Here is a 14,180-nt window from a genome sequence, read left to right on the forward strand (position 1 = left end):
ATTCCATTAGACAAAAGCCACACCCACAAATCTCTTTGACATAGGCCCTTGGGGGTGTTGAGAAGGCTGACAGAGGATGCCCTCAAGTTTCTTAGAAGCTTTATTGTATAATTGAGAGAGTCTGAAAGACACACTTGTAAACTCAGAAGGCCTTTTGTGTGACTCCAGACTTACCTTTGATCTTTCTCAGTTCTTAAAGAATTTTGCAGTCATGTCCTGGGCTTCATCCTTAGATTACGCGTTTCAGGGAGGGTCCTGGATTACACTTTTGCTCTGAAGCCATTGTAATTTTTTAATTTTAGCATTGTCTGCTGCTATGGTTAAACTGTGTCCTCCAAAAGGACATATTGAAGTACTAACCCCTGGTACCTGTGAATGTGACCTTATTTGGAAATAGGGTCTTTGCAGAGGTAATCAAGTTAAAACGAGGTAATTAGGGTGGGTCCTGATCCAATATGACTAGTGCCCTGATAAGCAGAAGAGACAACGGAGACTTACGGGGAGATATCACGGGCATGTCATGTAATAACAGAGGAGGAGCTTGGAGAGATGTGGCTGCAAGTCAAGGAATACCAAGGATTGCCAGTAGCAACCAGAAGCCATGAAGGGCAAGGAAGGATTGTACCCAGGGTCTCAGAGTGGGCATGGCCCTGCTGCCACCATGATTTCAGACTTCTGGCCTCCAAAGTTGTGAGTAAATAAATCTCTGTTGTTTTAAGCCACCTAGTCTGTGGTGGTTTGTCACAGCAGCCCTAAGAAATGAACACATTGACCATATGGAGAGCTCAGGGACCTTCAAAATCATATTAACTGGCAGGTCCTGCATGTTAAAAGCTCTTTCCTTGAGATTCTCTCTCTCTTCCTGCACATCACTAAAAGCTGCAATAAGCAGGCAGGCAGCACCTTCAGCTTGCAGGATGGACATCTCCTTTGCTGGATCACTTCATTGATTGGGTACATTTTCTGTTTCCACATAACTTCAGGCAACAGCGTTGCTACAGCTCTGCCACTACGTAACAAGGATCCCCCTCCTCCAGTTTCCAATAATTTTTACCTCATTTTCCTACAAGTCTTCACCCACAGGTTAAGACCATAAAGGTTTCTGGTAATAATTTCTTCAAGGTATTTTAGGCTTCCACTAGGACTCTTCTCAAAGCTCACTGCACAGGTACAAAGCCACAGTCCCATTGAGGCTTTCGTTATATCAGCATCCAACTTTTGGGTGCCCAAATCTGGATTAGGTATCTGCTGCTGTGCAACAACCTGCCCCAAACCTAGTGGATTACAACACCAAGTGTTCATTATGCACACAGTTTCTGAAGCCCAGGAATCCAGAAGCTGCTTGACAGTGTGCTTCTGGCTCAGGGACTCTGATGAGGTTGCAACGAGTGTCGACTGCCCCATGCTTGCAGTCTCTGAAGCTGTAACTGGGGCTGCAGGGTACACTTACAAGGTTACTCATGTGGTTGTGGGCAGGAAGCTTCAGTTCCTTGCCACCTGGGCCTCCCCATAGGGCATGTTTATGACATGGTTTTGCCCAGAGTGATTAGAGATAAAGAGAGAGAGTGCAACAGAGTGACCAAGATGGAAGTCATAAGGTTTTATATCTGGAAGCAACATGTCATTATTTCTACTATATGTCACTCAGACCAACTCTGGTAGAGCATGGGAGAAGACACTCAAGGGTGTGACTATCAGGAGGTGGGATTCTTGGGGGTCTGTCTTGGAGGACAAAATGTAGTTGGCACATACAGGCTCATGGTTATGGGGTCATCATTTTGCCTTTCTGGTTAATGCTTTTGATAAGATTAATATTGCCAACTGGTAGTGGCTGGATTGTGTGTCTCTAAATTCAAACATTGATGTCCCAACTCCTAGTACCTCAGGATGTGACCATATTTAGAGATGGGAGTCTTGAAAGAGGTGATTCAGTTAAAATGAAGCTGTTAGAGTGGGGCCCTAATGTGATACGACAGTATTCTTATAAGAAAAAGCGCACTGGGGTGTGGGTGCATGGATGGATGGCCATGAGAGGTAGCAAGGGGGCAGCCATTGCAAGCCAAGGAGAGAGGCTCAAAGAAAACCAACTCTTCAGGAACCTTGATCTTGAACTTCCAGCCCCCAGAACTGTGAGAAAATAAATTTCTGTTGTTTAAGGCACTCAGTCTGTGGTATTTTGTCATGGCAGCCCCAGCGAACTAATATAACAACCTTTCGAGAGATATCTGAAAATATCTTGCTGTTTCCCAACACACATTTACCCGTTTACTTTTGAAAATCTTTTAAAATGTCACTTTTTGTTTTGATGTGTATAGTTATACATCAAGGCATATAATTAGATTTGTTTCTACACACAGTGTGTAATCTAATCTAATCTGAGAGTCTGTGCTTTTACTAGGATTGAAACCTCTTTCATTTCATATTATAGCCCATTTTAAATCTAATCCCCCACTTTCCAGAGGTGGGAGCTGGAGGGATTTAAGGCTCTCTAGGATGAAAATGTATCAAAAGCTGCCTCTCCACTGCTTAAGGGATCATACTGTAATGGAAATGTTGTTTTCAAGGAATTACCAGATCAACTCAGTTCAAGATCAAAGCATTAATCTTCTGGGGCCAGAGAGAGGGGTCTTGAATTGAGCCAAATTAGAAGAGACAAAGGGGATATCACAATTAATGGGAAACAGATTTAGGGAAGCAATCCCGGAGAAATTCTCAAACCAAGGAGCAATTCGCAGTGGGAACTTTTTCACCAGCTCTCCTGGCCTTGGTGTGGATTCACTTAAAGGAGCCGCACCGGAGTGTCTTTGAGTCTCCTAAGAACATGCTTTCTGATTTGTTCTTTGCTCTGTTCTGATTACACAAACTTCTGACCACTTGTTTATCTTCATTGCTTTGTCTGCTGCAGTGATTTGGAAAACCAAGCATCCTGTGTTCAGCAGTTATGTTAGCTTTCAATTTAATAAAACATATATTTTAACCTATGTTTCTCTAATTACTAAAGTCAGAACAAAACAAGGTCTTTTGCTTGCCCTGTAATGAATGTAAGAAATTCAGTATGTTTTTACTTTGTCTTTCATCTTACCTTAAAAAATAGTATAGACTCTTACAGAACCAGTTTATCAAGTTTTTAAAAAAAAAAAAATCATACTTTTTTCCAAAAAAATATTTTTAGCTTCCGTATATTTAATCTTATGACTATTTTTTATTTTTTTGAGACAGGGGCTCTCTCTGTTGCTCAGGCTGGAGTACAGTGGTATGATCTCAGCTCACTGCAACCACTGCCTCCCAGGCTCAAGAGATTGTCCTGCCTCAGCCTTCTGAGTAGCTGGTACTACAGGAACGTGCTGCCACACCTGGCTAATTTTTTTGTATTTTTTGTAGAGATGGGGTTTTGCCACGTTGCCCAGGCTGGTCTCCTGAGCTCAAGCAATCTGCCTGCCCTGGCCTCCCAAAGTGCTGGAATTGCAGGCATGAGCCACCATGCCCAGTCAATTTTGTGACTATTTTTAAAAACATATAGTATTGGCTTCACAAAGACCGCCAATCCTTTTATATCTTGACTTCCTTATTTTTGAGTTATTCGTTTTGATTCTTTTTGGTGTCCTATGGAGTAAATTTTAAGATAACTTTCTAAGGAAGGCTATATTAGTGAAATTGCTTCTGATTCTTAGATATCTACAAATATCTTTCTATTGCGTATACTCAGGGATTAAATTTGGCTTGGAATATTATGCTTAGATCATGAAGTTTCCTCTTTAGAAGAGTGCTTATTACTCCATTTGGAGCTAGTGAATGACAGCAGCTAGCCTAATTTTTTTCTGTTTTTGAGTAAACTATTATTTTCTGTCTTGTTGCTCACATTCTGTTCTCTTCATTCTAGATTTTTCATCTATGTCCAAGTATAAGTCTTTCTTTTTCCATTAGCATAGGATTTTTTTTACACAAAGGAAATTATTTTTCTATTATGTTTGTGATTATTATTTCTGCTCCTTTTGTTCCAGCACTTCCAAGAATATTTGTTATCCATAGGTTAGACTTCTACCATTTCACTCTGCTTCTATTTTCTTCCCTTACCATTTTGTCTTTAGCCTTTTCTTATATAGTCTTCGAAAACAGTTCACAGATCGCATTTTCTCCCTTGTTCATTCTGCTCTTCGCTGCAACTGCAGCATTTTTGGATATATCCATCTCTTATTTCAGCTGGCTCCATGTGGAGCCACATATGTGGAGGACATGTGGAGTGATTTAAACCCACCTGAATGCATTCGTGGGGTGTGGCAGAGCCTCACCTCAGATCTATGCCTGGGGGAGACATTGATTTACACAATTCCTAGCCTGGCTTCTGGCAGGTTGTCATCCAGCGTGGCTCTGTTCCACGAGGGTGGATCTTGGCCGCTTTCTGCTTCCAGGGCACTTCTGTTTCCAAAGCACTTCCTAAGAGAATACCCATTCCCATGTACCATCCATCCTCTTCCCTTCTACCTCTGTTGTGTTGTACTAGGAGACATGACCTTGAAATTCATATAAAAAGGGGTGAACTGGATGGGGAGAATTGCAGGAACCCAATTCTGGCCCTCTTGGAACCTAATTCCCATGCAGAAGGAGAGAAGCAACCTGAACTCTGGTTATGGCAGCCCTGAGCCCCTGGCCTGGACATAGAGTGGAAGCAGTAAAGCCTTCTCCTGGGGTTCCATTGGCTATTCTGCGCTAGATCAGAAGATGAAACAGATATTACTAGGGTGGACAGTGATCCCTCAAACTAATCCCACTGGCACTGTACTTGGTGGAAATTTCCTTTAGATTTCTATCAATGCTGACACAAGATTGTATGCTTTTGCAGAGCTTCATGGGTATTTTAATAGGTGATAGAATGCATCTTAGACTAACCCAATGTTAATTTTTACATATGCCTGATGCAGTTCCCCTCCCTGTCTTAGGGAACAATGTACTCTTTATACATATAAAACAATGATTTTTCAATTTCAATAAGGGCTGAAAATTATACCATTCATCAACTCCCATGGCAGCCACATGGTGCTTGCAGGTGGAATTCTACAAGATGACATAAAGGGGGTTAAACAGAAGCATCCTGGCCTCTAGAGCAAGCAATGGTGTCATGCAAAATGGCCTGTAGGAACTCTAGCTGCTTCCAGAAGCTTGTCATTAAGCTGACTCATCCTCTACTAAACTTAACAGACAGTTCACCAGCAAGGATATCCCTTAAACACATGTCAAAAGGAAAAGTATAACACCGTGTATCTTTACCTTATAATAAATTCTGGTCACCAAACCCCACTGAAGAACCCTTTCACGAATTTTCACTGCTTTCAACAGAAAGGCAAGATCATCAACTGTGTCCATGTTAAATGCCAGGAAACTGAAAGAAAATCACAGTGACCATCATTATGTTGGTCTCACCAAAGAATTTCATTTGAAAGAAATAGAGTGGGTTTGTTTTTAAAAACATTTTTTTTTCCTGCAGAAAAATAGTGTCAGTATACATAATCTCCCCATCCCATCTCTCACTGACTATTCATAATTCTTTTCAGTAATCTTAGCTCTAGTTTATTCTAGGTGGTTGTCCTTGTGGTATAGAGATGATTTGGTTTCCTAATTTTTCCACTTACTATTGTGTTATAAGTAGTGTTCAATATTTTGTATAGTCTTTCTTAAGAGCAATATGATTTCTGTCAAGTATAATCAACCATTATACAATTCATGTATGACTCAACCATTATACAATCTTTTTTTTTTTTTTTTTTTTGAGACAGAGTCTCACTCTGTTTCCCAGGCTGGAGTGCAGTGGCATGATCTCGGCTGACTGCAACCTCCACCTCCTGGGTTCAAGTGACTCTCATGCCTCAGCTTCCTGACTAGTGGGGACCACAGGCACGTGCCACTGTGCCTGGCTAATTTTTGTATTTTTAGTAGAGACAGGGTTTCACCATGTTGGCCAGGCTGGTCTTGAACTGCTGACCTCAAGTGATCTGCCCACCTCAGCCTCCCAAAGTGCTGGAATTACAGGCACGAGCCACCGTGCCTGGCTCCCATTATACAATTCTGTCAAGTGAGTTTATAATAATAACCACTATACAGCTCTGTGAAGTGAGTTTATAATAATAACCGCTGCTGGGCATTTACTATAATTATTATAATTGGATATTAATAATCAAATATATCTGTTACAAAATATTTATCAATTAATAATATTTATTAAATATATATCAGGAATTGTGCTCATTATTTGCTGTGAATTATTCAATTTTCTCAATAATTCTAGAATATGATAATTATCCAGTGAAAAGTTCAGGAAACTGAGGCTCAGCAAGACTTGGTAACTTGCTCGAGGTCACACAGGCAGTCGAGCTCAGGTTTTGTTGGGGAACATCAGTGTTTAAAGCAAGAGGCACCCCGGAGGGAAGTGAGAGGGCTGTGTGCAAGCACAGGGGAGGGTGTGCTACAGAGATAGTGGCATTCCTCAGGAGGCAGCAATTCCCATCTTTCCCACTTGGCAAATAAGGAAACTGAGGCACACAGGAGTTAAGAGACGTTAAGCACAGACTCAAAACAACCAAGTTCCCAATTAAAAGCCTGTGAGCTTTTCATCATGAAACTCTGTATTTCATGCCAATTTTATGGCCCCACCATGAACCTATAGATAACCTAGACAAACAGGGGAAGGGTTAATTCACACTTAGAGTTTCCCATAGCGCAGCCACCTCTTGCCCTCCCCTTTCCCCACTTCCTGAGGAAGTAAGTTATTATAAGACCCAAATAACTTAAATTCATATTAACTAAAAATAAAAAACCCAAGTGGCTGTTGTTGCTTAATCAGAAGGCACGAGAGGAACGTTAAGAAGCAATTGATGCAGTGCTTTTGAGATGCCAAGTGCTGAATTAATAATCGCCCTCCATTTAGACAGGGAAGAGGGAGGTATTTACATGCCAATTACCAGGACATTTAAATGATGTCAATGTTTATTCTGAATCTGGGCTTTAAGAAGGTTGGGTTTCTGCCTCAGTCTACTTAATAAAAGATGTGAAGGGCTTTCATGTATTATTGAAAAGTATGTTTTAGTCATTCCAGGGGCTGTTGTTGGAAACTGGCCTTCCTGGAATGCGGACTGTAGAACATGTTTGTCCACCTGAGGTTGTGAACTGCATGTGCTGCAGGAGGCGGATCTCACCCACTCGCTGAGTCATGTGAGTCGCATATCATGTAGGTCTAGGAGCCTGCCCAGTGCAAAAGAGTGTGCAGACTCTCTTTAAAAAACAGGAACATTGCTAAAGGCAACCTCCATGTAACTGCGTATTTTACAAGATCCAAATGACTCTATCGTTAAATAAAGTTTAAATTAAATTAAAATATGTATCATTAGACATCAGGGAAACGCAAACAGAAACCATGGTGAGGTAGCATTATACATCCACCAGAATGACTACAATTAAGTACACTGACATCGAGTGTTGCCGAGGATCTGGAGAAACCAGAGCTCTCGTGCTTGCTGAGTGTAAAATGGTGAAATCTCTTTGCAAAATGTTGTCACAGTTCCTAATAAAACTAAATGAACACATACCCTATGTTCTAGCAGTTTCACTCCTACTATTTGCCTAAGAAATAAAAACATACGTTCACAAAAAAGTTTATATAAGAATGCTCATAGCAGTTCTACTCACAGCAGTAAAAAACTTCAAACATCCCAAGTGTCTATTCATCCATAAGAGAATGATTCTACTATATCCATAAAGTAAAATACTACAATAATGAAAAGAAACAAACTAATACACACAACAACATGGGTGAATGTCAAAAAGCATTATGTCAAGTTCACGAGGCAGCTACAAAAGAGTACATACTGCCTGGTTCCATTTACGTGAAGTTTTAGCACAGAAAGATTAATCTGTGGTGGGAAAATATCAGAAGAGTGGCTGTATCCGGGTAGTAAGATTAACCAAGAAGGAGCATGAAAGAACTTTCTGGAGTGATGATCTATATCTTAATAAGAGTTTGGTTACATAGGTTTATGTGTTTGTCAAAACTCAGTGAATGTACACTTAAGATTTGTGCATTTTATTGTATGTAAACTCTACATAAGAACTATAACTGAATATGTAACTCTAGTTAATAAGGCTCATGCTAAATTATTTAGAAATATGCTGATGTCTACAGTTTACTTTGAAATGGATCAAAAAGAGAAGGTGAATGGATGGGTGAGTTCCATACATAGATCCACAGATATGATAGTGATATGGCAGGTACAGTAATAGGTTAATAGAATCTCCATGGTGTGTACATAAGTGCTTCCTATAAAATTATTTCAACTTTGGTGAATATTTGTAAATTTTACAGCACAATGTAGAAAAACATGTTGGGTGCAAGGCAAAAGCTTGACTTTCCTGGACACCTGCTACTATCTCCTAAAGGTCCACAGGCTGATGAGAGTGGGAAGGGCCCCAGTGGCAGGCTTCCATGCAGGAGGGAGAGAGGCAGCCCTTGCAGGGACAAGCTAGGGCTGAATGGGGCTGTCTGTAGAGCCAGGTACAATCCCCTCTCAGAGTCACTTCCTTCTGGGGCTCCTCTCCCTGCCATGCTCCATCTGCTTTACCTGGTCCCATGGAGGCTTTGCAGTACCATGACTGACTCCTCCCAGGCCGAAATGAGGGGTAGTCACTGTGCGGACAAATGGGTGCACACTGGAGGGATTTGAGGATGCCAGGAAGTTCTCAGCCCATCTTTCCTCAGGTCCCCACCTTCTCAAGAGTGCTTTTCTCAGGGCTGTCACTATGCCTCCATCCTACTGCTCTCGGAGTGCAGACTCCATGAAGGCAGAGCCCCTAGTAACTGCTGATCACCAATGCATAGAGAAGTGCCGAGTACACAGTGAGTGCTGAAAACATGTTGATGACAAAGGCTTTCCTTCATATAAAAGTTGGAGTAAGTAAAGTTTTGGGATTTAAGTGGATAAACACAGAGACTGAATCAGTAAAACCTAGATGTGTGGGAGAGAGATGTATACTGTTTTGGAGGTTAATAACTGAGACAAAAATAAATGGACTGGAACTTTCCAAATATTTACAATTGGAATACTGCCTTTGGCACATCTCAACTCTGTCCTGGAAAATGTGCTAGGGATATAGATTTGCATATGGGTGACAGCATGTCATACTTCCAAAATGATGGAAACAAGTCCTGCTCTACTATCTGAAAAAGAAATGAAAGGGCAGATGATTTGTGGCCAGTTGGGGAACAAGTTTCCTGCAAGGATGGAACTGATTCTGGTGGGGAGTTGTACTTTTCTTTCAACCCCTTAATATGTTGGACAATTTTCAAACTAATACATTGGAGGAAAAAGCTATCCATACTATAAACTTCCTACTCAAGAGCTAGAAATATTAGGAAGACCCACTAACTCTAGAATATGAAGACAAACGGAGACATTAAAACTAAGAGAGACTCCAGTGAAACACTCCTAACGTGTAGGAGCTCGTGTTTTCAAGCTTTAAGATGGACCACAGTTTGAATAAACAGGGTCCTGAGCAGCAATAAAAAAAGAAAAAAAAAAGACAGATTACAGATTTCTCAATTGCACTTCATCCCAATGGTATAAAAAATCCCAGACCATCATTTACTGTGTTTTCCATGTGTTTAATCAGGATTGTGAGATTATATTCTTTAATGAATAGTTTCCTTAGAAACTAGTTCACTACTTTCAGGTTTCAGGGACCAATAATTTCATTCCAAAAAAAAAAAAAAATTAAAAAATACACAAAACAAAAAAGCATAAGAAGCTCTCTAAAAGTATAATATAGGAGACAATACATTCATGACCATAAATCAATGAAATAGAAAACAAAGGTACAACAGAAAGGATCAAAGGGAAAAGTTAGTTGTTTGCAAAATAACAATAAACCAGTTGCTGATGAGACTGAGCAACAACAACAAAGAAAGGAGAAGGCACAAGAAATCATTTTAGGAATGACAAATGAGACACAACTACAGATCCAGCAGAAGTTAAAAAGATAATGATAGAATAGTACGCAAAAAAACTTACACCAATAAAATCAAAACCAAATGAATAAATTCCTAGAAAAATATAATTTACTCAAACTGACATGAAAAGAAAAGCCTAGTCTTTAAACAATTAAGCTAATTAAATAGTTTAAAGTACTCGCTAAGCCCAGATTATTTTCAAATTTGATGAATTATCAAATTCTTTCACAGAATAAGAAATCACTCCCCCCAAAATAACTCTATGAGAGCTGTAAAACTTTGACATAAATCTAAATCAGGAATGTACAAGAATGGAAAACTATAAATATACAATCTCCTGCTCCTAAAAAATACTAACAAGCCAATTCCAGGAAAATATAAATATGATAATACAGCATAACAAAATTGAGCATTTCTTCAGCATGCAAGGTAGTTTAACGCAAAAGTTGTTCATCAAACTAACAAAATAAAGAAGAAATATATGATCATTTCAACAGATGCAGAAAAATATCATTTGATAAAATTAATCTGGTAATGACAAAAATACATTTAAAATGTATAAGCTTCTTTAGGAAGTAAAGTGTGTCTATCAGAAACTTCAGCACTCCAGCCTGGAAGACAGAATAAGACCCTGTCTCTAACATAATAAATAAAATCAGCAATAATGCAAAAGAACACCCTGTAAGATGGCTTCTATTCAAATTGTGTTGGCGGTCCTAGCTCTTGCTGTGACACATGAAAAGAACAAAAGAAATAATAATTGGAAAGGAAGAAATAAAAATTTATAATTTGCAAATGATTGTCTATGGAAAAAACCTCCAAAGAATCTACAGACATATTTAAAAGAACATCACACACCGGGGCCTATCATGGGGAGGGGGGAGGGGGGAGGGATTGCATTGGGAGTTATACCTGATGTAAATGACGAGTTGAGGGGTGCTGACAAGTTGACGGGTGCAGCACACCAACATGGCACAAGTATACATATGTAACAAACCTGCACGTTATGCACATGTACCCTAGAACTTAAAGTATAATAATAATAATAATAAATAAATAAATAAATTAAAAAAAAAAAAGAAATTTCTTTACAGTCAAATTTATACACAAAACCCAACTGCATGTATAATAAACCATTAACTATAAAAATCATAATTTAAAAACATTCTTTTAGCAACAAAATTATGGAGTAACTAGTAATAAATCTATGAAAGGATATACTATGTATGGAAAAAATTATACAACCCTGGAGGACACTTTGAAGATGAAAATCTTTGAGAGGAAGACCTGCTTTATAAATATGTCAAATTTTCTGCAAATCTATAGATTTAATATACTTTCAAAGCAGCTTTCAGCAGGTTTTCAGGCCTGTGGTAAAATACAAATAACAAAACATTTACCATTTTAACTTTATTTACTTTTTTTTTTTTGAGATGAAGTTTTGCTCTTGTTGCCCAGCCTGGAGTGCAACGGTGCGATCTCAGCTGACTGTGACCTCCACCTTCTGGGTTCAAGCAATTCTCCTGCCTTAATCTCCCAAGTAGCTGGGAGTACAGGCATGCACCACCACGCCTGGCTAATTTTATGTTTTTAGTAGAGACGGGGTTTCAGCATGTTGCCCAGGCTGGTCTCAAACTCCTGACCTCAGGTGATCCACCTGTCTCAGCCTCCCAAAGTGCTGAGATTACATGCATGAGCCACTGCACCTGGCCCATTTTATCTGCTTTAAAGTGTACAGCTCAGTGGTATTAAGTACATTCACACTGTTGTACAACCATTACCACTATTCATCTCCACAACGTTTTCATCTTCCCAAACTGAAACTCTGTACCTGTGAAACAATAACTGCCCATTCTCTCCTGTTCTTAGCCCCTGGGAACCAATATTCTACTTTCTATCTCCACAAATTTGACTACTCTAGGTATGTCATGTAAGTACAATCCTACAATATTCATCCTGTGTTTTATTTCTAAGAAACTTGACAAACTGATTACAAAACTTACATGAAATAGCCAAAGATCCTGAACAGCCAACACAATTCTGAATTACATTTCTGATATAATAATATAATACTATAGTAACATTTTATTATAACGCCAGAGTAATTACAACAGTGTATTGTTGGATCAAAAATATACAAAGAGACTAGGAACAAAATAGCACAAAAACAAACTCCCAAATAGACGGAGATTTAATAAATGCCGAAGAGACCTTGCAGGTTACTAAGAAAGAATGTCCAATTCAGTAAATGTTGCTGGAACAACTGACTGTCCCTGAAGGAGAAAAGTAAAATTAGATCCCTTCCTCAAACCATACACAAGAATGTGTATGGATTCAATAATTAAATGTAAAAGGTGAGACTTTCAAACTTTTAAAGATATAGATTTCATGACTTCAGAATAGATGATGCAGAAAGTGTTGGATAAAAAGAAAAGACTGGTAAGTTCAACTGTAATTAATGAATTTATCTCAATCAAAAGATACCATAAAGAAAACATAAGACAAGCCACAAACATAGAAAAGATAATTATAGCATTTATAACAACAAAGGATAAAGAGCCCTTAAAAATCAGTAAGAACAAGACACACACACACATACACACACACACATACACACACACACTAAAAATAGGCAAAAAAACATGAACAGGCATTTCACATAGGAACAAATACAAATGGCAAACAGACATGTGAAATCATGCTCATCCTTAACAGTAATCGTAAAAATTCAGTTTAAAGTCAGGGTGAGAGATCATTTCTTATATTGTATTGACAAAAATTAAGAAGTCTGATAGTACCAAGTGTTGGTGAGAACACAATAAGGCCCCACAAGATACATGCTGCTAATGGGGGTGTAAATTTAAACAACCACCTTGAAAAATAATTTGTCACTATCTAGTAAAGTTGAACATTACTCCATAACGCAGCAATTCCATTCCTAGGTAATACATATCATAAGGGAGTGTTTTTCAAACAGCAGATTGCATATAACTAATAGGTCATAAAATCTGTTTAAGGGTTGGGGTATTTTTTTTTTTCTTTTTGAGACAGAATCTCGCCCTGTCATCCAGGCTGGAGTGCACTGGCGCATCTCAGCTCACTGCAAGCTCTGCCTCCTGGGTTCACGCCATCCTCCTGCCTCAGTCTCCCTAGTAGCTGGAACTACAGGCGCCCACCACCACGCCCGGCTAATTTTTTTGTAGAGACGGGGTTTCACTGTGTTAGCCAGGATGGTCTCCATCTCCTGACCTTATGATCCACCCGCCTCAGCCTCCCAAAGTGCCTCACAGGCATGAGCCACTGCACCCGGCCTTTTTTATTTTTATTTTAATTTTATTTTTTTTAGGCAAGGTCTCACTCTGTTGCCCAGGCTGGAGTACAGTGGCATGATCTCGGCTCACTTCAACCTCTGCCTCCCAGGCTCAAGTGATCCTCCTGCCCCAGCCTCCTGAGCAGCTGGGACCACAGTCATGTGCCACCATGCCTTGCTAATTTTTGTATTAATTTTGTAGAGACAGGGGGTCTCACTATATTGCCCAGGCTGGTCTCGAACTCCTGGGCTTGAGCAGTCCTTCTGTCCTGGCCTCCCAAAGTGCTAGGATCACAGGCATGAGTCACCATGTCTGGCTGAAATCAATATTCTGCTAAGATCAGTTTTCTTTAAAAATAAAATGTAAAAATATCAGAGAGCATCATTAGTAATAAACAGGGAGGTAGCCACTGCTCCATGAACTGTTTGCTTCAGTTGCTTCTGAAATGGAGGTCCTATGGATATATGGGTGTCCATGGTGATTTAAAGTGTATTTCTTACTCTAAGTAATGTTAACTAAGTTTGAAAGCCCTATAAAAACTCTTGTGCACATCCCCCAGAAAACATGTACAGGGTTTTTCATAACAGCATCATGCAAAATACCAAAAAACCATACATGACCCAAACGTCCAAGATACCAGAGATTAGAATGGATAAGTACAGTGTGGCATACACACAGGATGGAAAATTACAGAATATTGTGAAGAGGAGTTCTGCAGCTATACATAACAATGTGAATGATTCAGAGAAACAAAATACTGAGTGAAAACAAAGTTACAAAATACTATATATATTGTTTTATTTATAAAGCTAACGGACAATACTGAAAGATCAATACAAACAACCAGAAGCACGGATGTTGAAGCCAGAACGTCTGGG

At 39.4% G+C, this 14,180-nt stretch overlaps 1 protein-coding gene across 1 annotated transcript in view; it reads right to left on the bottom strand.

Annotated features, from left to right (window-relative positions):
• The window catches only part of ACOXL (acyl-CoA oxidase like), a 365,308-nt gene that overhangs the window by 120,092 nt on the left and 231,036 nt on the right, over positions 1-14,180 (bottom strand). Inside the window, 1 exon segment of the mRNA XM_025353945.1 lies at positions 5,266-5,377. Coding sequence (XP_025209730.1) covers positions 5,266-5,377 — 112 coding nt within the window.

This window comes from Theropithecus gelada, chromosome 13 (genome assembly GCF_003255815.1).
Source record: "Theropithecus gelada isolate Dixy chromosome 13, Tgel_1.0, whole genome shotgun sequence".
Lineage (NCBI taxonomy): Eukaryota > Metazoa > Chordata > Mammalia > Primates > Cercopithecidae > Theropithecus > Theropithecus gelada.